The 27,767-nt window shown below is 41.9% G+C and overlaps 1 protein-coding gene across 5 annotated transcripts in view; it reads left to right on the top strand.

Annotated features, from left to right (window-relative positions):
• Positions 1–27,767, top strand: part of CREBBP (CREB binding lysine acetyltransferase) — a 94,536-nt gene that overhangs the window by 43,643 nt on the left and 23,126 nt on the right. For 2 of the 5 annotated variants that reach the window (XM_085075044.1, XM_085075047.1), the window contains 16 exons: positions 4,316–4,565; positions 5,196–5,309; positions 12,346–12,588; positions 13,210–13,309; positions 13,774–13,920; positions 14,369–14,486; positions 17,095–17,287; positions 17,393–17,446; positions 18,645–18,769; positions 19,359–19,547; positions 20,975–21,394; positions 21,980–22,159; positions 22,387–22,573; positions 26,426–26,544; positions 26,676–26,915; positions 27,383–27,471. In XM_085075044.1, the coding sequence (XP_084931170.1) occupies positions 4,316–4,565; positions 5,196–5,309; positions 12,346–12,588; positions 13,210–13,309; positions 13,774–13,920; positions 14,369–14,486; positions 17,095–17,287; positions 17,393–17,446; positions 18,645–18,769; positions 19,359–19,547; positions 20,975–21,394; positions 21,980–22,159; positions 22,387–22,573; positions 26,426–26,544; positions 26,676–26,915; positions 27,383–27,471 (2,768 nt within the window). The remainder of the gene's footprint in view (positions 1–4,315; positions 4,566–5,195; positions 5,310–12,345; positions 12,589–13,209; positions 13,310–13,773; positions 13,921–14,368; positions 14,487–17,094; positions 17,288–17,392; positions 17,447–18,644; positions 18,770–19,358; positions 19,548–20,974; positions 21,395–21,979; positions 22,160–22,386; positions 22,574–26,425; positions 26,545–26,675; positions 26,916–27,382; positions 27,472–27,767) is intronic. The other 3 variants (XM_085075046.1, XM_085075045.1, XM_085075049.1) reach the window with 3 other exon arrangements.

The raw sequence follows: 27,767 nt of genomic DNA, 5'->3' as shown, positions 1-27,767 counted from the left end.
AAAAAGGTGCTGATCCAGCCTTGATACCTAGCAGACTCAACTGCATGCTATTGAGACCTTTGGTTTTAAGAGAATTTCTTTTGCAATTAAAAGCCAAGTGCACTGGCCAACTATTCAGGTTCTTTCTGTAGCCTGACCATAGGAACTTTGTCACCTTTGAGGTTGTCATGGGTTTGCAGGGTCACTCACTAATGCCACCCTCAGAAGTGGTCGTTAGAAGATGAAACTGATCCTGTTCACTCTTGACATGAAAACTCTACCTTTATCCATGTCAGTGTCAAAGCTTTGAAATAAATCTTGGGCTCTGAACATACATTCATGTTAAGACCACAGACTCAAGCTGCATCAGGAGAAGTTCAAGTTGGACATCAGGAAGGATTTCCTCCCACAAAGGTAGTCAGGCACTGGAAGGGGCTGCCCAGGGAGGTGGTGGAGTCCCCATCCCTGGAGGTGTCCAAGGAAAGCCTGGATATGGCAGTCAGTGCTCTGGGATGGTGACAAGGTGGGGATTGGTCACAGGTTAGACTCAATGATCTCAGAGGGCTCTTCCAGCCTAAATGGTTCTGTGATTCTGTGAACAAGGTGGCTTTGTGTTCAGGAGCTGAGTATCTCCCTACCTGTCCTCATTTGCTAGAGCACTGCCAGTGCTCAGGTTGGTGCTATAGGTTGACATCACTTACCTCCCTCCAGACAGCAGCATGGCCTTCTGAGGCTGTGTCTGGTTCAGGAAGCCTTTTTTCCTTTCTTCTGAAGTCTTCTGCCCACCATCCAGACTGATTCTAATTCCTCCTGCTCCTTAGGTGAGGAAATGCAGCACTTCAGGGTTCTGGGGCACAAATACAAGTGCTTGTGCTTGTGCTCATCTCAGCCCATTTGTGCATGTGTGAGCCTCCAACTTTTGGGGTCAGAGCAGATCCTGGTGTAAGAAAGATCCTTCCTGTTTGGACTGGACCAGGCTGCTCATTCCATGCCTGTTCAGAGTAGCTGCTGGAACCAGGGAAACCACCATCCGCGTGCATTTCAAGAAGTGTAAATTCGTTCTGTGTCACTTTCCCAGTGAAGCTCTGGTCATCAAGTGGCTACACTGGGGAATGCCTTTGGCCCTGATGCCACCCAACAGCTGCTGCTTGAGCTCTCCTTCAGTTTTGGGACAGAACGATCCTCCCTGAGTTTTTCAGAGCTGGTTCAACACTTACTAGAGCATTCCTGAAATTCCTGTAGGCAGGAAGGACTTCTTTGAATCTTACTGAAAATGTTTTGGGGTACATGATTGCAATTGATCACACAGTGAACACTTAATTCAGATAGAAATGTTGCTAATTAGAAGTTGTTTGAGATTTACAGTTCGTGTGCATCCACTTTATGCCCACCATACCTGTTCTGGAAGGAACCATCAGGATCACACTGTGGTTGGAAGGGAACTGAAGAGGTTTGAGGGTGTTTCACCCTAAGTTACTTGTGTGTGGGATTTGTGGCAGTGGATTCTTAATAACCTCACTAAGATCTGCTGCTGATTCCAAACTGCTCTTAAAGAACTAAAATACATTTCTTAAACGCAGGATTTGTCCTCATGCAGTGAAAGTCACATTCTTCTATCAGGGAGAAGGAAAAAACAGGGAAATAAACAGAAATTACAGAAGAAGAGAAGTATTTTAAAAACATAATGCTCTGTAGAGCGGAGCTGAGGCAGAGTTCTGTATTGCATTGTTTACCTGCTCTGAGATTACTCTGCTGCTGAGATTGCTGCCTACTTTTATAAGAAAAGGTACGTAGTGTTCCATCTTGACAATGCTGAGTGTTTGTGAATGTAAATACATAAAAACATAGAGAATTGCTAGTCACCTCAGGAAAGCAGGGAGCTTTGAGTCCATCTAAGTCCATGATGAGGAGATCCTTGAGCATCTATGCTGCCCAGACATGCAGGAAGTTTTTGTCCTTCAGGATAGGAACAAGGCAGAACCATCTTCCTCTGTGAAAGAGTTTCCATAATTTTAAAGGGTGCTTTAGCTGCCTTACCTATAGAAGTGTGTAGTATTCATCTTCTGGAAAATTGATTAATGACCCTCACATCTCTGTCAGAGGTTTTAGCAAACTTCTAACCCCTGATCCATTTGCTCTGTTGATGGTAGAGTTCAGCAAGTGGCAAGAGAAGCAAAACTATCTTTTTTGCCTTGTTTACCTGACTACTGAATTATTTAATTGTGGGTCCAGAAGTGTCTGAACTTCCTGCTTCAGCATGAACATTGTCAGTCAGTCAGGTGAAGCAACCAGAAGCCTTATATTCTGAGGGAGTTTTGTGCCTGCCTGCAGACACACTGATCTGGACTGAGACTGCTTTGTTCTTCAAACCACTGATACTCTGCAATTCTGCTTTTTTGTTGCTCAGTCTTGAAGAAAACCTTTCGGGTCAGGACATCTGTGCTGATACAGCTGCAGTTGTGTCTGTTAACTGGTAGGGTAGTAACAAAAGGAGGACTTGGCTTGGGAAACAATTCTTTGACTGGGATGAAAGCATTGCTTCCAACAAGATTTTCTTTGGCATGATCCCTGTATTTTTCTGCAGATTAGCTGAACTAATTGTTTCCTATTTGTGACCCAAGAATTGTTTCAGCAAAACCTCTCTGCTCTGTGGATTTGTTCGCAGGAGAAATGGAAGACTGAATTCCAGCTGCATGCACTGGGAGCAGATGTTCATGGGTTTCCTTCATTCACCCCCTTATTCCTTTTATTGTTCTTTTTCTTGAAAGCCCAAGACAAACAGATTCAGCAATTGCTCTTTGTCTAAGACTTACTATAATCATTATCAAGTGGCAGAGTCCCCACTTCCTCCATCAAATAAATACCAGACACGGTGTTTTCTACTTGATTGTGTGTGCTTCATTCTGCAGAAGAAAAACAAGCTCCAAAACCTGGTGTGCAGGAACAAAGCTTGCTGCTGGAGTAAGGAGAACTTGCGCAGGGAACCTTTTGTTGGTCTAAGAAAATGAGGTTTTTGTAGGCAGTGGAATAGCCTGGGATTTTCTGGGGAATCCTTCTCAAAGATCAGAAGTGGAGTGGGCTACAAATGATATATTCTGTCACTTAAACCTGGTTTTCTTTAAATGTGGTATGCAGGCTTTGGTCAGTAGTTCTGTAGACAGCACTGAACTATTTCCTCTGTTACCTCCCCAATATAACCCTAATGTTCCTATATTCTATTTATAAGTGTTTTTAATAGCTGGTTTTCCTTAGGTAGCTTGCAATTTGGTGAGCTCTCCTGTGGTAACCTGTTTTCACAGTGCATAATCAGTGATTCTTGGGACAGTTGCATGTTTGTCTATGAGATTAATTCAGGCTGCAAATCACAGGGATTTAAGCACTTTTGCAGTCCCATATGTGTTCTTGCTAGGGGAGTCATTGCAGGCTGTGGATATGTTTAATTTTGAAAGTCGAGTTTCTACGTTTGTCTGGGAAGGTAGAAAAGCTGCTTAATCTGTGCTGGAGAATTGACATGTTAGAAGAGACCATTTCTCTTCTGCACTGTTATGAGCTGTACCTTAAACTGAAGATCTCTGTGGGTTTGCAGCTGTCAGGCAGAGCTCAGGCCTTGGTGCAGAAGTGTGTCTATAAAGAATGGATGCTGGAAGTAAAACACTACATTTTAAAGCTGATACAACCCAGTGTCACCCTGTGGGTAACTCTAGTTCTCTTCAGTAGCCATAATGCAACCCAGATTTTGGTGGCCCGTACTAGGAGAAAGCTATATACAGCTTGCCCTGGGAATTTTCTCTGTGGAAGGAATATCACTTGAAGAGACAAAGGTCTAAGTTAGGCTTGGAAAATCAGCTCTACTGTTTGCTGTAATACATGGAGACAATAATAGAATTTTGACTGTCTTGTCCCAGTGGACTTCTCTTTTTGTTAGGGCCAAGAAACTAGGATTGAAGTGTTTGAAACCTATAATATGAAAAAATAATGACTATTATGAAAATATAATACTGAACAAGCTTGAATTCATAGAATCATAGAATGGTGTGGGTTGGAAGGGACCATAAAGAATTCCACCTGTGAGTGTGGTGTTAGAATTACGATCTCTGATCAACAGCAGATTTCGAGTGGCTTGTTATTTAGGTTCTTGTTTGTGTGTTTTAACAGAGGAACCTCTCAATACACTGTGCTTGTTTCAGAGTTAGAAATGTTTGAGAATGCTCCAAGGAGTGGTGCAATAACCCTTGTAGCTCTGTGAACAGTTTCGTGATGCTCAAATCATTACACAAGATTAAGATCAGAACCACGACTCGCAGGTGTGACGCTGAACTCTCTGCTTTTCTCTCAGTCCCAGATGCAAACCCAAGTCCAGCAAGTGGGAATCGTCCCGACGCAGGCCATGGCCACTGGGCCCACAGCAGACCCCGAGAAGCGCAAACTGATCCAGCAGCAGCTGGTTTTGCTGCTCCACGCTCACAAGTGTCAGCGGCGCGAGCAAGCCAACGGCGAGGTGCGCGCCTGCGCCCTGCCGCACTGCCGCACCATGAAGAACGTCCTCAACCACATGACGCACTGCCAGGCTGGCAAGGCCTGCCAAGGTGAGCCTTCTCTGCTCTCTCTGGCCCCAGCCTTTCCCTTCTAGTGCACAGGGTTCCTGTGTCTGGCACAGATGAGTGTCAGAACTGGCTCTGTGGTTAAGCACTGCTCCCAGTTCTCATCTCTCCGCAGTTGCCAGTTTAGGAAACAGAATGCAGTATTTGCCCTCCTCAAGTAAGATGGTACCAGTGTAGCTTTACAGGCATCTTTTTCATCTCCTCTATGGTATTAAGTGTGATAGCCACCATGTCTTTGTTTTAAATTTTGATACTAGTTTCCTTCATTTGCTGATGAATCACAAGACATTTTAGTTGTGTTTAGTTATATGTACAGTATTGCAGTATGTGCCCTTTGGAAGTAGGATGGTACCAATGTAGCCTTGCAGGCATCCTTTTCATCTCTGTGTAAGGAAGGTGTAGTACCTACCATATCTTTATTAAATTTTAGTAAATTTAGTCTTAAATTTTAGTACTAGTTTCCTTCATTTGCTGGTGGATCCCAAGAAATTTTTGTTGTTTGCAATTTCAGTATTGCTTGTGAAGGAGAAAGAATAGAGTTACTCTAAAAAATGAAATAATTCAAAACCAGTTAACCAAGGAGTGACTCTTAACGCTTGCTTTCCCTTGCTGCAGTTGCTCATTGTGCATCTTCGAGACAAATCATCTCCCACTGGAAGAATTGTACTCGGCACGACTGTCCCGTGTGCCTTCCTCTGAAAAATGCCAGTGACAAAAGAAACCAACAACGTAAGTCATTCTCTTACTGTTGACACCATTAAAACTGTTAAAACAAAGTTGATCACATGTGCAGTGGAGGAATAAACTCTGACAGTGTCCCAACAAACTTTGTAGCTGTTAAAAATCTTGTGTAAGGATGAATATACCAAAGAATTCCCCTTTCTGATCATTGAATACAATTTATTACTTAAATACACAATAACTGGGGAAGTCTGAGCTCAAACATACATCTTTTTTTAAAGGGTATGGCAACTTCTAACTGGTGTTTCAGATGAGGCAGGTCAATAGATTCCAGTTATGAGGCATTTTTGGATGTAGGTAGGGTTTTGGGGAGGAGATAAGCTACTTAATTGTTTTTCTTGCTGCTAGAAACAAATCAACATACTACCAATTTAAAATAATCAAGAGTGTTTGGAAAAAAATTTTTGCGTGCAAAAAGGTCTGGGTATCTTAATCATTAAGTGTACTGAACACTGGTATAGATTAGCTGAAGTTCTGCAAATCATGCCTGGTTTTTGTAATAGCTGAGCTGTTACTGATCCTTGGGGCCAGTCCATTTGTAGTTTATTTCTTCTTCCCTCTTGCTCTGAAACAGAAAATTCTGAACTTATGCTGGTAGGTTTGCTTCTCATCAAGCCCTTTGAAAAGGTGCCAGAGTGGAACATTTTACAGCATCGATGTAAAGTTCTAGAAGTCTTAAGTAATGTTATGCCTAAATGTATTTAAATAAGGGTCAAGAAGTGGAAAATAGCTGCAGGACTTGCAAAGTTTGTACTTTGGAATTGGATTGGAAGCATTCTGCTAACTTCTAGTTAAGCTGAGACTGCAGTGGGGAACATCACTAAATGTTGGAGGATGGAGAATTGCTTGTGGGTTAGGTGGGATTAAGGGAGAGGGGAGAGTAGCTGTTAAAACTATCGAAATTATCCATTGAGCATGTTCTATTTTTGGTTTTAGGAGGGGTTTCCCTCCTCCAAAACTGAAAAAATTACAATTATAGAGCTACTTAGAGGTCAGGATTTTGTTTTCATTTTACCAAACTTCTCCTCGGTAAACCAGATAAGTCTTGTGCTGTGAAAGTTGTAATTTGTTGCAAGTGATTTGTTGTTTGGCCCTCGAAAAATGTGTTGAAATCTTTGCTTTTTAATATGACATGGTCCAATTGTGCTTAACATCCTTATTACACAGTTGTTATCAAAGTGCTAACAACATCTACCACAACAGAATTGTATTTTTTGATACAAGCTGCTGTAGAAAAGTAGTTTGTGCACTATTTGTTCTGTTGTTCATACAGCTGATCAAAAGAGAACAAAAACTTGAACATAAGCAGTCCTTAAAAATAATTTTGCTATGGGATCAAATAGGCTGTTGTCTGACTGCAACAGAATTATAGTGGAAAAGTGTAGAATTTGTCTCTCGTGTTGCATATGGAGAGAGATAAATATGAAATCTCCTTCTATTCAGTTAATTAATAAACCAGTGGTGCAGGGTTCTTTGTCCTGGATTATATCTCTGAGTCTTACACCTAACACCTGATGGCTTGTTGGGAGGTGAAAGAGGAACATTAAAAGTACTTGTTTAGGTCTATTATAAAAGGTGCCCCTTTTTGGGCATTCAGGAAGGTTTGTGAAATTGTTTACATTAACATGTGTGTTTCAAAGTGTTGTGCCTGATCAGGTGAAAACTAACCAGAGTGGGGTTAGTTTTAGACTGGAAGAAAATGTTGTCTTTCTTAGGAATAAATCACCATAACTTCTACTAAACTGGGGGGAGGAAGTAGTCTGCATTTGGCAGAATACGATGAGAACATTCAGAAAGGGAAAAAGGAATGAGAAGTGTAATGATCCTTGTTCCATTGTCAGGCTGCCTTCCTTTCGGAGACTCCAGAACTCTCCTTCCTGTGCCCATCCCTGTTTTCCTGTTGTTATTTCAGTCCTCGTGTGTCCATGCTGGCTTCTCAAGCAGCTTCTTCAAAGGGTGCCCATGTTTTAGAATATTCTGCAGTTGAGCACTGCTGAACCATTGCAATGTGGGGCCTCACTTCCACCCTTCCATAAACAGTCATTCCTGTGCTTTTGTAGCTTTCTGTTCCTACTCTTTGGGAATCTGCAAGTCCTGGAAAGTCCTGGGGTTTAGGTTATTGCCATGGAGCTGTTTCTGGGCAGTCCTCTTAGTGTTGAGATTTTTTGCAAAGAGCATCTATGCCAGGTTTCCTTTGTATTGCCTTTTTTATTTATTTTAAAGCAGTCTTGAACTTTATTTTACTGTAATGGTTGATAGTAACCTGACTTGTTAATAGGATGTGTTGGGACAAATTTAAAATCCTTTATTTTCCACATGGTTCTTACTGTGTGTCCCAGGTACCTCTGAGGGGACAGGGGAAACTGGAAAGCAAATGTTATTTTGTGCATGGTAAAACATTAAGCTTTTCTTTTGAATAACCAGGTGGCTCCTGTGTTTTGAAGTAATGGCTTGAAATTCAATTAAAATGTTTTGGGGTTGGAGGTTTGTTTTTGTTAGGAAGTACTTCTTGCTCCCTGCTGGGCCCACCACAACGTGAGTTACAAACTTTTGCAAACAGTTGTTGATCTATTTCCTAGTTGTGTAGCTGTGTCATAGCAGTTATTTTTTTGACGATTCATCTTGTCATGAACATGCTGGAGCTCCTTAATTCTTCCATTCCTGGCCTGGGTAGGTGTGTTGTGCCACAGTTCCTGGATCTGCTCCCATTTTTTATGTCCTGGGCCATCCCCATGCAGTGCTTGGTGTGCATCATGCCAGGATCAGGGGACACTGGAAAACCTTTGGGATCTGTGCTCCGGCTGGAAGGTGGAGTTGTGAACATGGAGCTGGTCTCCTCTGTAACTTTCCTTGTAGGAAAATTTTAACTAAAATGCAGCAAGGAGAAAGCTGGATTAAGAAAGATTAAACTTGAGACAACATATCTTCACCTGAAAGTGTGATTTTAGAGAAGACAGAGCCAGAAATTCTGGAGTATGTGGACTCAGGGATGGAAGAGTAGGAACGTGATGAGGGAAGTGGAAGTAGGGACCAGGATCCAGCTGACTGAGGGAGCAGGTTATTGAGTACAGGCAGAAAAGGGAAGAGGACCTGGATGTAGAGCATTTGGGAACCAGCTGCAGAGAGAAGGGAGGAGTGAGTGCATCCTCACACAGGGAAATGTGTTCAGGAGGAGGAGGCAGCAACTTCTTCAATGAAGCCTGGTTCTTGTGAAAACCAAATGAAATCCAGCTTGTTCAAGTCTTACTGCCAATAACAGTAAGATCTACAAACAAAACATGTGTCTTCTTTTTTAAATTGCTGGAAATCATATAATGGTGACCCATCAGTTATCCCGTGGAGCCACGTAATGGATGGTTAGTCCATGGATTAAGGAATTTCACTGATTGGCTGATACAATATTCTACTGAAGGCTTATGGTTTAATGCTTAACTTAAATAAAAATTAAAATTGGTGATGGTGGCATTGGTGATGAAGTTTAATACTGACACTTCCTGGTGTCAAGTTCACTGTAAAATCTTTTACCCCATTATTTGATTCAAGATACAGTCTTTAATTAAATGATTGTGTACACTTACCTTTGTGTACCTGCCTAATGCTGGGGGCAGGACAGGCTCGTGCTGAGGTGAGTCAAGGGCACTAGCACAATTTTTCCTCCAGCTGCTTGGAGCTGGAATGGGTGTGAGGAACTTCAGGACACAACAAGTCTCAATCACAGAATTCAGAAGCAAAATCAAACATTTGAACCAGCATGGCAGAGTTTAAACCAGCTCATAGCTTGTTGTCTGCAGTGATGAGACAGAATTGCTGAAGGATTTTAGTTTTACAATTGCCAGCTGTTCTAACAGACGATTCTGTGGCTAGCACAGGTTTTTCCCATGAGAAATTTTCTTGTGTTTTATAAATAAAGATAAAGTTTGGATGTTGTTGGAACAGTGTCCCAAAACTTGGACAGTGCAGGCCTGGCCAATCAGGCCTGGGGGAAGGCTTCTGACTGACCAATCTGGGTGACTTTTGAGAACTCTATATATGTGATGAAATCAAAACAATAAAGGTCATTCCTTCTTGCCACTGAGAACTGGTGCTTTCATTACTCTGCTAGCTGCTCAACAGCGACACGATTCTATCTTAAATGCTACTTTCTTTTTGCATCTTAATTGTTAATATTACCTTCTTTTTAGCTTATTGATCTAATCCTAAGAGTTTATGAATTTAAAATTCTCCAACATGGTTTAACATGTTCACTGCAGTGGTCAGGTTATAGAGAAGTGCTGGGCATTCATACTTAAAATAGCATTAGTGGTCTGTGTTTAAAATAAATTTTAATTAGCTGGAGGGGTTCCCCTGTAGAAGACACGAGTGCAGTGTCATTAAACAGCACTACCTGAGACAGGAATCCTGCAGGTGAGCTGGTGATTGATGGTTTTGATGCCTTCTGGGGCATTGGGATGTCATCAGGGCTGCTCAGGAAGTTCTGGAGCTGCTTAACTTGTGCTTGTTTGAACTTTCCCTCCTCAGGTACATAAACACAAGAGACACTGTAACACTGGGACACACAGAGCCAGTTGTCTTCACAGCATTTTGATGTGAATTACAGAGCTCAATCAACACTTGTAGCTTCTGTCATGGGCTCCTCAATGTCTGAAGCATCAGTTAAGAAAAATAAATTGCAATGGATATTGCTTCATATAGCAGTGGCCTAATGTGTTTGTTCCAGGGCTGTATTTATTTTAATTGACTTGATTTCCTGCAGTATCTGCCACAGAAGGAGCAGCATTTACACTTGGGTCTCTCCAGAGTGGAAATTTAATACTTTCTGCCTCCATCTTCTTGTTTGACAGATAATATCATGCCTTCATATAAAACCAGTGAACAAACAGACAAAAAAACTCCTTCAAAAACAGATTTCTGATGTTGGGGAATACTCAGAACAGGATCCTATTGAGCTGTGAAGTGTAGAAAAGCTGAGGCGAAATAGTCTAAAACTGTTCTAACACAAGGCTGAAGTCATGCTTTGTAGTAACTGATGCTGCTGCCAAAGCTCAGCCCAGAGCCGTGGGCTGGAGGTGCTGGACTTCTCCAAGTGATCTTCAAGCCAAGCTTGCAGTCTCAGAAAATCAGTGCTTTTTTGCCCAGGAGAATGTGAGGGATGGTGGAAGGCTGGGCTCTCCTCGGAATGGCCAGAAGCCTTTCCCTGATTCCCAAACGTTGGCATCACCTGTGGGCATTCTGCCATCTCCACACTTCCAGCCAGCACTGAAAGCAGATGAGGGTGTTTTGTCCTAGCTTTTCTGGAGGAATATCATCCTCTAACAAGCTGGAATTCTTACTAGTTCCTGAATCAATCTGTGCTGTCACAGCAGCCTCTGAAACCTTTTGAATGCCAGGGTGCCACAAGTTTTGTGCTATTTAACCTTCTTATTCCTTGGCTTGCAGTAATGTAAAGGCATCTTTCTCCTAGATTGTGATTCCAGACTGCTATGTGCAAGTCCAATGAGGAATTCATATAGTTGCTCTTTAATATGTCTTTTTTTTTTTAATTAAGCTGATAGGATCTTAATCAGCTTCTGTCTTTGTTTTTAAACTCTCTTGGAAGTGATCAGTGAGTTCAAAAATTTTTGCAAGTGTGCCCACAGAGTGTAAGTGTACATAAGCCTTAATTTCCATGGTAATCCCAGTGTTTAAAATACTGTGGATTGTCCTTTGGGGGAAAAAAAGGATGTTTTTTGTGGGGCTGCTTATTCAGGAGAGGGAGATATCTGAGTATATTTATTTGTAGTTCTCTGGCAAATGAAATCAAGTTGATTTCTCATCTGGAGAGGGAAAAGTCTGGACTGCAGTGTGTGTGTTTTCTCTTGGGTAGAAGCTGGAAGCCTGTGTATCTCTTTCAGTGATTCTCTCAGTTTCCATAGTGGGTAAGGATTTAACAAAGCCTGGATAATGCTGTTAATGTCTCAGAAGGCTTGTTTTCGTGACTTTTTTATCTAACCACATGCCCCTCCTAATACTTCAATAAAACAGTTATTGTTGCCTATATTAAGAGCCATTGCTATTGCTAAGTTTAGCTCACTCATTTGTAATGCACATTACGTATTTAATTACTTAAGGGGGAAAATGTGAAGGAAGTTTCACTTCTACCAGAGTCATGGTTATCAAAATGCAGTGTCTCTGTGCTGAAGGTTGTACTCCATGGTATTACTTAGAATGGCAGCTAAAATCAGAACCAGAAAGCAAAGTTTTACTCACTTGTGGATTAAGGAAATACTGCTTTTCACTGTTGTTCCTGTTTCCTGTCTGCAATGGAAGACTCTTCCATACCTTTGTGTGGTGGGAAAGGTTGGTTGGTTGTGGTGACCATAAATGAATGCCTAAATATTATCTCAATTATTTACCAGGGTTCAACCCCTTTCTGACTCTCTGAATTACTTTAGATTTTGCCAGTACAATCTGAAACTCAACAGGGTTTTTCACATCTCTTGAGTAACTTGGGGTTTAAGGTAATTTGTCCTTCAGAGGATTCATCTGGTGACTGCTCGCAATGAAAATTTCTACCAACAGATCTTCAGTATTACCTTTGTGTCCAAGGACACAGTGTTTCTGCTGAACTCAGGATCTCTGTTCTGGAGCCAAATATTTTGACCTAAAATGGGATTGATGGGAAAGAGGGAAGTAGAGGAATTAAATATTTTTCCCCCTTAGTTTACTGTCTCAAGCATGAAAATCCTATTTAGCTTTATATAGGAGCCTATACTTTTTATCTGTTGCAAATAATTATGGGATTATCTGCCTGAAATTCACAGCACTTCTCTTTAGACTGCATGGATTAATAGCCAGGGTGGGTTCTGTCCTGTAGAATCAAAAGCTGAGTTTTCCCACTTGGCATCTCGGGTGTTGTTCTGTCCTCTGGCAGAAGAGTATCTGTGTCATAGACTGTGTGCATGTTCTGGTGACTCTTGGCATGACTGCTTTTGTTCTTTATCCTCATCGAGTTTTAATTTTCTCTTATCCTTTCTCTTTTTTATAGCCCTTTTAGGGTCTCCAGCTGGTGGAATCCAGAATTCCATCGGTTCTGTTGGCACAGGCCAGCAGAACACTCCATCGCTAAGTAATCCCAATCCAATTGACCCCAGCTCCATGCAACGAGCCTACGCTGCCCTTGGGCTGCCATATGGCAACCAGCCCCAAACACAGCTGCAGCCCCAGGTCCAAGGCCAGCAGCCAGCACAGCCTCAGGCTCACCAGCAAATGAGGACCATTAATGCACTGGGTGAGTGGAGAAAATACCCCAAAAAAACAGTGTTAAAATAATTGATGTTGAATTTTTAGGGTAGTCTGATATTTCATTTGGTCGGAGTAGTGACTGTCTGTTCATGTTGATTAGTAAGTTAAAAATACTCTATTTATATACACTGCCATTCATTTACATTTGAATATTAGAAAGTTTTGAATATACTCCTTTAGCCAAATAGCAGGAGTTTTAGTTTCTTGTAAAGTATAGCCCATAGCTTATTGTCTGAGGTGATGAGACAGAATTGCTGAAGGATTTTGGTTTAAAAATTGTCACCGGTTCTAACAGACAATTCTCTCTCATGTACTGCTTTGTTTTTGCATCTTAATTGCTAGTATTACCTTCTTTATAGCTTATTGATCTAATCCTAAGTGTTTATGAATTTAAAATTTTAATAGACTCGTATTTGTAGTTCAGACTGAAAGTAACTTGGTTCCATAAATAGCCACGTATGTGCAGCACAGCAGGTATTGTTATAAAAATACTTAACCTGATACACTGCTTCTTTTGTTAGCCAGCTGGGTCAGTAAAGTGTAGTTTTGTCATATTATTGTCAAAATTGTGAACTGTGTACCAATGATGTTTAATTTTGTCCCAAAGGAGCCAACCAGATGAACCTTCCCGCAGGAGGAATAACAACAGACCAGCAACCGGGTCTAATTTCTGAAACTGCTCTTCCAACATCCCTTGGGACAAATAAGTAATGCACACATTTTCATTCTTGCTCAATTAAACATTTATCTACATGCTTACGAATGTAAATAAAGAGGATGCTTTAAAAACTGATTGTATTGGCATGGAGATGGTTAGTCACATGTACAGCTCTGCTCTTCTTTCCTGTTTCAGTTCCAGAGCTGCCACTTTGTGCCTCCTGAGAGCCCCATGAAATTTACTAGTTTAAAATGAATTCCCAGAGGAAGAATGTTTTGTATTTTTAAGTTCATAGTTGTGATTCTTTGCCATTCACACTGTGCCTTGTAAACTCCTGAGCTTTGCTGCTTCAGGGGTTGCAGTTTGTTGATGCCAAAATTTCACTTAAGAAAACATTTGTTGCAATAGCTAAAAGTGATGAAAGCAACAACTCAAAAAATTACTTCAGGCATCAAACCGATGACAAAACTCTGCATTCTGGTAGTCTAACAGTCCCTTTTCTTTTTACTTTAGCCCACTAATGAATGATGGCACAAACTCTGGCAATGTTGGAAACCTCAGCTCAATGCCAACGGCTGCACCTCCTTCGAGTACCGGGGTAAGGAAAGCATGGCATGAACATGTCACTCAGGACCTGCGCAATCATTTAGTGCATAAACTGTAAGTATTCACCAAGGCTGCCTTTTTCCTCAATGTTTTTAAAGAATTTCAGTACAGTAGTTCTATTATTAAGCTGAAAAGAAAGTTATCAGTAGTGGTTCTCAGGTGCTGGGCCACTGAGGATGAATTGTTACCTTTAATCCTCTTCTTCAGTTCATTCTTCATGCTCATTAAGGAGTGGGCATGAAATTAATTTCTGTTGCTAGTAAATTTGCTCTGCTGTGGTGAACAGGTATTTAGACTCCAGACTGTTAAACCTCACTTTATTTTCATCATTGGATTTGCTTTAATCTTGTGAAAAATAGTAAAATACTATTCTTTTAACAATTTTGATATGCTTTTACATACCTGTTGTATAAGGGAGCATCCAGGGGGATTATCGTACAGCTGTATTGATTCTTGGGTTATTCTGAAGATTTTTTCTTCTATTGCTCCTCCTTCCTTGCAGTGTCCAAGCCATCTTCCCCACTCCTGATCCGGCAGCACTGAAGGATCGCCGCATGGAGAACTTGGTGGCTTATGCCAGGAAAGTGGAAGGAGATATGTATGAATCTGCTAACAGTAGGGTATGTTGCTTCAGTCCAATATGTTAAAGAACAGTAGCATCACAAATCCTGTAAGTGTAAAGAAAACAACAGAGAATCATTTCACTGCCCTCTTCATAAGGGAAGTCATGTTTTCAGTCTGTGGCAGTGTTTGTGGAGTCCCAGTCTGTGTGATTCATGGCACTCCAAACTAATTCACCCCCTCGGCTCTAGACATCATCACATCCATCCCTACCTGCATCCTCCTGAAAGTGTGATTGATGTGCACAAAGCCTGGAGCACAGCTTGCAGTTCTTGATGTTTCCCTTACTGACTTTCCTCCCTTTTAGGAATTCTGTGTAAATATTAGTTTTAAAATTTTCTTAGTGCCTCTTTACCACTGGAGGTTTTCTCTAGGGCCCAGTGCTGTTCCACTGCTTACCTTCCACATGCACTGCTGGAATTAGTTCTCTACTCTGCAGGAGTGGTTGAGCTAAGACATAAGAAGTCCTTTTGCCTGCTTTGTACATGGGAATAAAAGAGAATTCCTGTTCTAATTCATGATTTTTGCTCTGTCTGTACAGAGGTTTCCATTCAAATCTCTCTTACTCAGAGGGAGCAAGCCCCTGTTGATTGACAGGTTGAGGATATGACGTGGTGGTAATTCTACCCTAAAGGAACTACTCCCTGAAAGTTTTCATTGGGGAAAGACAACATTAGTAATGCCAGTAATAATAACCAGTGAGATCCTACCTAATCAGAAACTTGAGATCCTTTCTTAAGCAAGGGAGGAGTATCTAAAGAGAGAAGTTAGCAGCATTTCAGGTGATAGTGATCCAGTCTGCCCTTCTCAGCCCATCTCCCAGAAGAGCTGGAGGTGGAAATGCAGGTTTTATGTCTTAGAGGTGAATAAGCAGTGGCCATACTTGTAGTGCTGCTGCTGTGTCAGGGTTGGTCAGTGACCACATTGTATCCTTCTTGTAGCTACCAAGAGGTTGTTTACAAGAAAGACTTGGGTGTGCTCACCCGTGGTCACTCTGGCAGCTTTGGAGACCAATTTTAGTAGAAAGAGGATTTTATCATCATACCTGGGTGTCTAAATACCTTCCAACAAGGATGAGCATAGTAAACTCCTGACTGTAAAATTAAATGTCTTCTGACAGGCAAACACCCAGAAGTATCTTTTCTTCACCCCTCAAAACAGCTGTCAGAGCCTCGTGGCCAGAAGTTTCTGTTACTGGAATTCATCTAATGCATTTGGCTCCAAGCAGCAAACTTGGAAGAAGGGAGCAATTCAGAATGTGTTAACGATGCCGTGAGGAATTGCATCCTTCTTTTTGAGGAGCTTCTGTCCTACTTTGACATTGAAAAACATATTAGTGAGAGGCATCATTGTAAGGAGTTTAATGCTGTCCTAACAGTGTGTGCTCCTTGTGAACACAGCCTTGACAGGAATCTTTGCAGTGGGAAAGCAGCACAATATTAAATTTCCAAGTAGGAAGTTACAACTGAAATGGCTTGAGCAAGAGAAGGGGAGGGGCTGTAGAGCTCTTAAACTGGACAGCAGAAAGTGTCTGCACTGACTTTTGAGAAACTGAAGAGAGAAGTGGCCTAAAAACCAAAGCTTTATTTTGCATCTCTGGACTTCCTTAACAAGGCTGCTGAGGAATACCTATCTCGTATTAAGTTTTGTGAAATTGATTCAATCCTGCTATAACAACGAATTCTGGTTTTGATGAAAATTGAATAAAGACAAAATTATTGTGGGCAAGCACCACTCTTACCTGTGCTCTGTGTAACCCTGGGTTTTAAGAGCATGGTGAACCCACAAAAGAAATGTAGTTTTGAGGGGGTTTGGGTTTTTTTGCCTTTAATACTTGCATAATCTCATGCACTTGGCAGATGTGTGTCCAGAAATTCCTGACAGGCAAAAGTGTCTACCTGGTGTGCACTGTGACTGTCTTATTGAATCTGTTGTCAATGTGGGTTGAGTAAAACGGATTTTTCATCTTGTACAGATACAGTGTTTACTTCTCTGTGCCTGTGGACTATTTTTTACTGAATTTTCTCCATTCCTTTGAGGTTTTGTCTGGTTTTGTTTATCCCTTGCCATGATTGTTGATAGACTCTTTAGGGAAAGAGCAGTTCCTTTCTTTATGTAAAAATTGATCTGTCCTTAACATCTGCCTCCTGTAAGTTTATTCAGTGTAACAGCGTGCTGGGAATATCTTTTTCTTTTGTTTGTGGATTAGTGGAAATGTTTCTTACAAAAATAACATTTAAAAATCATTGACACTTAGAAACTAAATCACAGCTTCCTGGGTTTTGCTAAAGCAACAGAGGACCTCTAGCCCTATCCTTTGTCTGCTAATTTACTCAGAGTAGGTATGAAGGGTAGCCATAAAGCAAGTGTGATTTCTGGAAGGTTTTTTTTCCTCTTTTCTGCATTAAAGCAGTGTTAAGACTGTCTCAATTTAACAGCATTCTGAAAATAAATATTTCTTTTTCAATTAGGCAGGTGTATACATTATAAACAAAACAAAAAGCCCAACCCAAAACCAGATGATGGTATTCAGGTAGACTGAATGAGTTTTGCTGGTGATGATGCTGAGTACTCTTTTTTTTTTTTTTTTTTTTTGTTCCCTTTTAGGATGAATACTATCATTTATTAGCAGAGAAAATCTATAAGATACAAAAGGAGCTAGAAGAGAAGCGGAGGTCTCGTCTCCATAAACAAGGGATGTTGGGGAACCAGCCAGCCTTACAGACCCCAGGGCCCCAGCCCCCAGGGATTCCCCAGGTGGCTGCTGCCATGGGCCAGGCACAGCCCGTCAGGCCACCCAGTAAGTGCTGCTGGAGCTGCCTCTGCTGCTCAGGAGTCTTTGGGCTCAAATCCTGAGGCCAAAGTTCAAATTGGCTTTGCTGACCATCCTTGTGTTGTGTTGCAGATGGGCCAATGTCCATGCCAACCGTGCCTATCAGTCGTATGCAGGTTTCTCAAGGTATCTATGTTTTCCTCTCTGATTGCAATTTGTGGGTTCAATACTGTTGTTGGGGTGGGGGGGAAGCTGATCTTACATTGGGGTTTTTTGGTGTTGGGGTGGAGGAACTACTGGGTCTGGCTTTTTTCAGCATCGTTCTTTGTCGTTGCTCTGTGTGTCAGTGCAGTGTTAACAACATGTACCCAGCACTTTGCTGGGGATTGGGAATTAATTCAGAGCTTCCAAAGAGAGGACAGCTCCAGCAAGAAAACTGTGGATAATCTCAGTTAAAACACTCTAAAGGGGGAAGGACGCTGGCATGTTTTCATCACTTAATTAGCCAAAAATACACCTGTAGCTGGAAGCACAGAGCATTAGTCCTAAAATCTGTGTAACTAATGATACCCTTTCTTGGTTTCTGATGCAAAGTGCACCTAAAAAAGCCTTGGAGCTTGTTCATAGCACTTGTCTTTGCTCACCAAGGCTGCTGTGAGCTCATGGGTGTTTTTTTTCTGAAAAATATAAATCCATGACTTTTAGGTGCTTCAACTTCCTTCAAAAGTGTCCTCAGTTATTTTATTTCTAGGTTCAGAGTTAGTACTAAGTCAAAACTTGTGTTGAAATGTCCTTGGGAAGTTAAATCTTTTTAAAATTCATTTGAATAGGAGAACAAGTTGATAGCAAGTATGGCTCCGTAATTACAGCTTTAACAAGTTTTTTGGAGGGATTAAATGTTTTGTATAAAAAGCCCAGCCCCTGTTAAAGCATTTTGCCAGCTTTTGTCCTGATTTGAGGCTTGGAGTTGCCTTCATACATACAGTATGTATTTTTATCATACTTACTTCAACCATTTCAGTGAGCCCTGAATAAGACATTGCTGTTTCAAAGCAAATGCCTGATTTTAAGAAACCTTCCCAAGGTATTATTTATAAATAGCATCCTGTCTCTGCAGATCATCCAACATCCTCTGCAGATCATCTACTCTTCATCTTTTGCATTTAATCTGTTTTTTAGGACACCAAAAATTGTATTTCACCCTAACTAGTATCGTTCTAAATACTTCTTGCATCCTGATTTGTTTGTAAAGTCAAGTAACTAAAAGATAAAGCATAGGGCAGTCAAATTACAGTCATAATAACTGTTAACTTTGTAGTAGCATATAGATCTGTAAGTTCTGCTGACTTGTTCCTAATGAGTTGTTTTGGGGGTGCATTTGCAGGAATGAATCAGTTTAACCCCGTGTCCATAGGGAATGTACAGATGCCCCAAGCACCACTGGGACCGCGGGCGGCGTCTCCGATGAACCACCCGGTGCAGATGAACAACATGGGCGCCGTGCCCGCGGTTCGTACCTCCTGCCCACCCTGCCCCAGCCCACCCCACACCTCAGCCCCTCTGGAAAGGCCAGAGCACAGAGCACTGCTGCAAACTGGGGGATAATCTCACGGGAGCGCAGCGAGTCTGACAGGCTTTTACCGAGGCGTTTGTTTGTAATATTTTCGTGTTCTAAAAACACCAGCCAGACCTTTAGAGGGGCACATGACCTTTAGAGGGGCACAGAGAGGTGCAAGCTGTGCAAGAGCACCTACTGTTCTTGCAGTACATAAACCTCCTTTGTTCCTCCATGAAAACATGTTTTTATTCTTCAGAAAAACAAAAATATTTTCAGTTTCCTTGGATTCTCTCTGTCACCCCAGAGAACAAAACAGAGTTAACACTCTGAATATTACCTGTTTAAAAATAACTCCCCCATGAATGCTGTGGAACAAATGCTGAAGTTATAGGCATATGCCCACTTCCAGTTAGTGTAATTAAGCCAGTTTTCCTTTTAATTTTTTGTCCTATCTTTTGATTGATTTCATTAAGGGTGTTTTCCTTTGTTTTGCTCCGTAATACTAAATGGTAATTAGTTAATCTGGGTGTTAATTTTCAGATGGCTATGTCTCCTTCCCGAATGCCTCAGCCACAGAACATGATGGGAGCTCATTCCAACAACATGATGGGTCAGGCTCCTACCCAGAACCAATTCCTGCCCCAGAACCAGTTCCCAGCATCCACTGGAGCTATGAATGTGAACAATGTGGGCATGGGTCAGTCAACAGCCCAGGCCGGGGTGGCACAGGTGAGATGGATTCTCTGACGTTTATTTACTCGTAATTATTTTACTCTGATTTATTTACCTTACTTGTAATTGTTTATTTGTAGCTCTATATCCATTGTTTGATGAAATCCCCCCAACTTTGGGGGCTCCTGGGTTACATCTGCCTTCAGCAGCTCTTACATAACTTATCGACATCTGTTAATGGGGGCGCAACGCCCCGTAATTCCTGATTTAAATCCTTTAAAAATGCATGCTGACGAGATTTTCAGGGGAAATATCAGAAATCAGTATGGGATGCCTTATGAACATATGTTTTGTCTCTGTGTGGACCCGAGTAGCTAACTTTAAATCTAGGATTATAATGAACTGGTTGGGGGAGATCTTCTAAAGTTTACTTTAACTTCTCTGCTTCTGCAGAGAAAATTGTTGGGTTTTTCCTGTAACGTTGTTCTGACACAGTAGTGGTCAGTGAAGTAGCAGCTGTGCTTAAGATGCCAAAGTATCTGCTTTTCCAGAGGGAAAGGCTTGTTGTTTAGCTCAGAGCCCAAGTAATTCACGCTACTTGAGACTTCCAGAGTTCTGAGAGATTACTTAGATCAGGTTATGAAGGGCTCTGTCAAGTCAGTCTTGGAATATGTTCAGGATGGAGTCTACAGTTTCTTGGGCCCTGGCTCAGTTGTTTGACCACCTTTGTGGTGAACATTTTTTTCCCAATCCATTTATGTCCATAGTACTAGCTCTGTACAGGCAATATAGAAGTGTGTTTTAAATTTGAAACCTCATCTGCAGGAAATGAACTGATTTGTATTTCTAGCAGTAACAGTTACTTTTGAGGATGGAGTATTCTTTTTTATCACCAGTTATCTGATGCAATCCTCAGTAAAATATATCACTTAAAGGTTTAAGTACATGCAGAGTTCTTTATTGTTGCTGCTCTGAGAAACAAATCCCTGGTTTTGTGAAGCATCTTGAGCAGTTTAATTAGAATGAAAAGGAAAACAAAAAGACCCCTCTCACGTCTTGCTCTGTGCAACAGCAGCATTAAATTTGTTGACCTGCCCTGTAAAGCAGAGCTGCCTCAGAGTCCTGGCCTAAAATGGGTGTTTGCTCAAAAACATTTTGTGTCAAAGCCTGACCTTTGCCCAGCTAATGGCACAATTTAGAGGCTGCCTGTGGGTTTCTGTGTTACTGGGATTGTGAGGATTCCCTCTCTATGTTAGTGGAATTAATGCAGGACATGCATGGCACAACTAGGTCTGGGAGAAAGGTCCTTGGGAGCTGATGGGAGCGATGACAGAAATCAGAGCAGTCACTTGCAGCAGCAGCATTTGTGGCTGATCTCCTGCTTGCACTTACAGTAGCCTGTCAGAAAAGGCTTCAGGGCTGTGACTGAAAGGATAAGTGTGATTCCAGGCTCTGTAAGGCGCTCTCTCTCTCTCTCTCCCTAGCAGGGGCAGGTTCCCGGTGCTGCTCTGCCCAACTCCATGAACATGCTGGGACCGCAGAGCGGGCAGCTGCCGTGTCCCCCGGTGACCCAGCCCCCCCTGCACCAGAGCACACCTCCCGTGTCCACTGCTGCCGGGATGCCACCGATACAGCACCAAACAGCCACGGGCATGACTCCTCCCCAGCCAGCAGCACCCACCCAGCCATCGACACCGGTCTCGTCCTCGGGACAAACTCCGACCCCGACGCCGGGCTCTGTGCCCACGGCCACGCAGACCCAGAGCACCCCCACGGGGCAGACTGCGGCCCAGGCCCAGGTGACACCGCAGCCACAGACCCCTGCCCAGCCCCAGTCTGTGCCAACCCCACAGCCAGCCCAGCAGCAGCCAACATCTGTGCAGGCACAGCCACCCGGCACTCCAGTAAGTACCAGCCTGTCCCCTCTGCCTTGTGTCGTGACATTCCACGAGTGTCCCTCTGTGTAGCACCATGTACAGAGCCCATAGCTGTCCGTAGCAGCTTCAGCTTTAGACCAGTGTAAAATGTGTATGTTCAGATGTTCTCAGCATTGTGCGAAGGAGGGGGGGTTGAATGGCTGAACTGCTCAAAGTAAAATTGGCAGCAGCGTGGAGAAAGATGAGGTGTAACAGGCCTGATACTCTATTTGGCCATAATCAGAATCTTTTCTGATCCTGAGATTTGCATAAGTTTGTTCCTTTTAAGATACAGCCAGGGCAAATGCACGTTTCAAGGAATGTACAGTGTTTTACTGGGCAGGTGTTTTCTCTGTAAAAGAAGCCTCTTCGGGGCAGAATTCTTCCTTGGCTTCTCCTCTGTGAAGCAGAGTTATTAAATGTGTAATATCCAAACTTGGCTACAGTGACCTGTATCCATGTTCTGCACTGTTGTAGAATATCATCTCATGTCTCTTTTGTGCTGTTCATTTTTAGTAAAGGAAAATATTTCTATATATGCAGTGTCTTTCTTTTGTACTGTTTTTACAACAGCTATCCCAGGCAGCAGCTAGTATTGATAACAGGGTCCCCACCCCTGCCTCAGTTGCTAGTGCTGATACGAATTCCCAGCAACTAGGACCAGATGCACCAATGCTAGAAAGCAAATCAGAAGTTAAAACTGAAGAAACTGAGCCAGAGACTAGTGAGACACAAGTGGAAGCTAAGACTGAGGTAAATGAGATTCTCTACAGCTTAACTGAAAGCAGTGATAGATATAAAAGCACTTAATGATGTGTCTGACTCGGTGAGCTAAGGGGCGAGAGGAGGGTCGTTACTGCAAAGTAACTCCTGAGGAAAGCCATGGATGGAAAGTGCTTCAACAGTCTCAAACTAATATTTTGATGGCTGAAGTTTGGGTTGTAGATGTAACAGTACCTCTCGTTGCATCCTTTCTTAAGGTGGAGGAGGATTTACAAGGATCTTCACAAATAAAAGAAGAAACAGATGGAACAGAACTGAAACAGGAGCCAATGGAAATTGAAGAAAAGAAGCCTGAAATGAAAGTAGAGGCTAAAGAGGAAGAGGAGAGCGGCAGTAATGGAACCACTTCACAATCCACATCACCATCTCAGCCCCGCAAGAAAAGTACGTGTATGAAAACTGAGTTCCCTTGTGTGCTTTGCTTTCACTAACATTTGTTTGCCACTGTCTCAGCTCCTGCTGGGAGGTCTGTTTTTCACTTGTGTTTCCAGCACATGGAGCCCTGGGAGATCAGTGCTCTGTAACTTAATTTTGAAAGTAGGATTCTTTTAGTGTTACATGAATCAGGTGAGAAAAGCAAGTCATTGTGCCCTTGATCTCAGCAGTGCCTGTCCAGAAGGACCAAAGCAGTAAGGTAGTGATTGCTGGAGGAATTAAATACATAAATCCCTCCCTGTACATCTTAGTGCTCTTCCAGGAGAGCTCAGTGTAGATAAGAATGTTTTCAGTAACCAAGGATATCCATTGCTTCTCTTTTCCTGTTAAGAGGCTGCACATACCACCTTTATCCTGAGTTTGGTCGGTCACTTTTCTGAGAATCAGGCACTTGAACTCTCCTGAACCTGTGTTCCTCCAAGGCTGGACTGCTGCAAGAGGCTTAACATTTAAAGTCCTGTGTTTTCAGGACTTGGAAATTTTCAGTGTAGTGTTCCTTTGCTCAGCAGTCTCTTAAAGTAAGCTGCAGTGTCAGCACAGATTGAGGTGTGACTATATCTGTACTCAAGGAAACTTCATGGTATTGGAGGTTATATAGATGATTTGTTGCCTTGTGCTAGTAAGAAATAAATAAAATTATTAAAACAGGAATAAGTTTCTCCACTTGCAGTGCAGGCTTTGTGGCAGGCTGCAAGGTAAGTTTTTGGACTCAAAAACCTTAGCAGTTTTGAGACCTCTGTTTTAGGCATCTGCTTTATTGAGGTGATGTTTTCTGTGGTTAGATTTTAATTTTCAACCAAAAGTAAGCTTTCAACATGCTGCAAAGTCTAAAAAATGTACATCTCCTGGATGTGCTTTGGGTTGCATTTGATTACTAACCATAACCTTTTGGTAATAAATCCCTATAAAACACATTTCCCTGTAGATCGATGTTTTCAGCTGGCAGCAGGGTTGGCACCCAAATGAGAGTGCTCTGCAGAACCGACTGGCAGAGCCTTTTCCAACCCAAAAGTGACACAGGGAGCAGAAAGCTTATTAGCATTTCTGAGCCAGTGATATTCCCAGTGGAAGGAATCACTGCTGCCTGTTAGGAATGCGTTTGCACAGGGAAGCTTCTTGCCGAGTCAGTCGGCAGAAGCTGCGCCCGGTTCAGGCTGGGTCACTCCGTATTCCAAAACCTCCTTCAGTGACACGATTTTATCCTGCAAGTTTTGTCACCCAGTGAGTGTGTAGTACAAAGCACGTGCAGCGTGGGCAGGTACAGCCACAGACAGGAGTTTAAATGGTGACATTTTCTTACCAAGGAGTTTGTTCAATTTTAGTGCAATGTTGGTATTAAAATGCTGAATAAACCAAGAGGTATTGGAGAGTAATTACTGCCAAGTGTACTGAAGGCTTAGGTGATAATTTAAAGCTACTGAAGAGACTGATAAAGAGTTTTCATGGGTTGAAAAAGTATTGGAAACTCTTCCTCATTCCCATGCAGGCAGATTCCTGAGAGGCATCTTACAGTAACCTGGGATGTAGCGATGTTAAGGGGAAGTGCCATGGACTGTGTGATACAACTTACCAAGTCAGAGCCTTATTTTGCTTTATTTCTGCCAATCTAATGTGAGCAAGAAAGGGAGATGGTGGTTCCTTGCCTCTTCCCTTGCAGTCTCAAACACCACAACAGTCATTTGGGCAGCTCCTCTCTCCTTGTGAGTGGCAGCTTTGGTTTGACCTTGAAGATGAGTTTTGCTGCTTTCTTTGCTTCTTTGTAAGATGTAGTGGAAAACTTGCAAGAGCTTGGGTTTGAGGTGTATTCAGGCGTATTGTCCTTGTAATTCTGAAGATGTCTTCTCTTCCTTTATGAATTTTCTCCTTAGTAATCATAAGCAGGCTTGCCTCTGTTTGAAAAAACAAAAAAATTAAAAAGGTAGCATTGTACTCTTCTTTGGTAGATTATACGTCATGGTGAGTCAGGCAAAGATCCCATTTTCTTTTGCTGCCCACACATTCAAGACAAAATGGGATAACTGGATGCCAGCTCCTTACAAAGGTCTTCAAGCTACCGGAGGAGAACTGAGAGCATTTAATTTTGGAAAAAAGGGGAGAGGGAAAAACAAAACTTCCTTGTAAAATCTGTGTACAGGGAGATGCTGTGATCAAATGTGCTGTTATTAGTCATAGTCCTTAGAGGCAGAGCAGCTGAAGATGAAGGCAGCTTTTCTTTTTGTTTTTAGGTAAAGTAATAAATTGAAATAATAACTGGATTTTCGTTTTGATTTTTTTTTTTCATTTTTCAAAATGAAAGTGGGTTATAAACTTTATCAGCAAAGATAATTAGGCTGTAAGGAACTTGGCAAAAGTCACGTCGAATCTCTGTAGTTTGAGTTTAAAATAAGATTGGATTTATTTTGAAAGATACTGAACCTTAGTGGTATGTTATTATAGGAGAAAATTCTAAAAGCAATGTCAAGCAGGTATGCAAAATAGATACTAAAAGGTGCTTTTTGACCTTTACATTTCATTAAATGGAACAATTCAGATTATCATGTTATGAACTATCTGAATCAGAGCAGTAGAGAATACTGTTCCTCATTAAGGGAATTTATTATTCATTTGTGTTCTCAAGAATCACGTAATATAATGTATAAGAGTTGTTTATAAAACTTGGGGAGTCTATAGTAGGGAAAAGTGCCTGCATGTATGGTATTGATAAATATGGAAGGGAATTGCCATTTTTTGGGATTGAGATTGTGGCAACAGCTGAAATGATCATGCAGCCAATGGAGTAGTGTCAGCTTAATTTCTTGTCTTGCTTTTTTTTTTGTGTTTACTTTTTTAAAATCATAGATTTTTAACTAGATGTCCCAAAAAGCAATTTATATCATACCAAAATACCATTTGAGTGAGAAAAGCAATGATCATCCTCAAAGGGGTTGCTGAGCCCTGTTGATCCAAGTGCTTTTAGCAGAACTAATTGCTCCATTTTATTGGTATCGCTCTCATTTCATCCAGGTAGATAAATATTAGATGCCATCCTGCTTTCCTTAGTTGTCTTTTTTTCTCAATAACAGGCATTCTTCCCTATTTAAAGACACTGTTCCTAAGGAAATAAATGTAATTACACTGCTGAGATGTTCAAAGAGCTCTCCAAGTTATCATTATTTTTCAGAAAATGTATTGCCTTTTTTTGTCCTTGTCATCCACTCCTGAAAGAATCATGGCTGTTGCCATGCCACTGTTGCCAAGTGGTGGCATAGAAATCTGGAAGTATTAACACTTTCAAAATCAATTAACAATCCATCAGACCAGGACTGTTTATACACTGTGGCCAGGAAAATTCCTGTGCCAGCTCTCAGGACATCTGGTCACTCTCTGTGGAGCTGGCTCTTCATCCCTGTCCACTGCAGTGGGTTTTGCTGGAAGAATCTTGGCTTGTAAATAGCAAACAAGGTTAGAAGGGAGGGAGGGAAAATTATGCTCAGTCTCTTCTTTGAGGAGAAAAGGTTCATTCATGTTGAAACAATTGATTTAAATGGGTTCTGTATAAGTTTTGAGGGGGTTTTTAATGCTCTGGAATATGTATCATTATGGGCTAGAGTTGTTCCCATCTCCTTATTTTTGAATATCACCTACTGTGATCTGAATAAATACAAAGCTGTGTTTGCCTCTTGTAAGTGAGGTTTTGCCTCTGATCGGGAAATTCCTTTGCAGAGTTTTATGTTAATGTAGTTCTTTATATTTTTTAAGGGGACTCACAACATTAGGAAATGTAGAAGACAATTTTCTAACTTTTCTGCCTTCCATTAACAGTTTTCAAGCCCGAGGAGCTGCGCCAGGCTCTCATGCCCACCCTGGAAGCTTTGTACCGGCAGGACCCAGAGTCCCTTCCTTTCAGACAGCCTGTGGATCCCCAGCTCTTAGGGATTCCGGTGAGTTGGCATTTAAAAAAAACCTATAAAATATTCTCCTATTTTGTCTTTCGTCATGTAAACGTTTTGCCTTTTCTATTTGACGTACTGCAGACATCTTAAAAATGAAGGTTTTTGTGTGTTCTTTGCAGGATTATTTTGACATTGTGAAGAACCCAATGGATCTGTCGACCATCAAACGCAAGCTGGACACAGGGCAGTACCAGGAGCCCTGGCAGTACGTGGATGATGTGTGGCTGATGTTCAACAATGCCTGGCTCTACAACCGCAAGACTTCTCGGGTCTACAAGTTTTGCACTAAGCTGGCAGAGGTGTTTGAGCAAGAGATTGACCCTGTCATGCAATCCCTGGGCTACTGCTGTGGGCGCAAGGTGAGTGTCCCAGGGATGTGTCCTTCCCAAGAGCCTAGCTGGAGGCAGCAGACAAAGCTTCAGCTTTGTACACTCTTTTTTAAAAATAGAAATGCTGAATGGAAGGGCTGCTAAAAGTTTGGCTTTAGTATAAATATGTTCAGAGCTAAAAAAGGTCAATAGCATCTCTGCTCTTCTGTTATTATTGTTGTATTTTTCTCCCTCAGAGAACACCTTCTGCAGTCATAAGTAATACTAAAATGGTTCCCTTGCTTCCCATGTCCATAAAGCAGGAGGTCATTGGGTCAGCTGCTTTTAGAGTTAGGTTGTCATCAGATTGAGAGGGCTGTGCTGATACATTCACAGCAGCTGGAAAAGTGTGATGACCATGAGTGTCCTCTGATACCCACAAGCATCAGGTTTAATTAATAAATACCTGCTGAAGAAAAGCCCCCATTGTAAAGCTGCTTTTCTCCCTTGTTTTGCAGTATGAGTTCTCTCCCCAGACCTTGTGCTGCTATGGCAAGCAGCTCTGTACAATTCCCCGGGACGCTGCCTACTACAGTTACCAGAACAGGTAAGTCCTCAAATCCAGGTTTTTTCCCTTGTTCAGGAAGTGAGATCTCCTTTGAGTTCTCTGCATATACAGAGGATGAGGAGGATTATTAACTTTTGCTTTCCTTTGTCAGCTAAGTCAGGGAAAAGTTCTTTTTTTTTCCTCTTTCCATGCTGTCCTTTTGCAGGTGACTGTTTTCCTGTCCTGCAGTGTGGGGCACACTGTGCTTTAGTGCTTGCTCTTGGCCAGGCTGCCCCATGCAATGCTGCAGTGCAGGTCAAGTTGTCCATGTTTTCCACAAAATGAGGAACAGGGCT

This window comes from Lichenostomus cassidix, chromosome 14, assembly GCF_008360975.1.
Source record: "Lichenostomus cassidix isolate B80296 chromosome 14, HeHo_3.0, whole genome shotgun sequence".
In the NCBI taxonomy this organism is placed as follows: domain Eukaryota; kingdom Metazoa; phylum Chordata; class Aves; order Passeriformes; family Meliphagidae; genus Lichenostomus; species Lichenostomus cassidix.
Note: the sequence above shows the minus strand (reverse complement) of the source record. Positions and strands in the feature narration are given on the sequence as shown.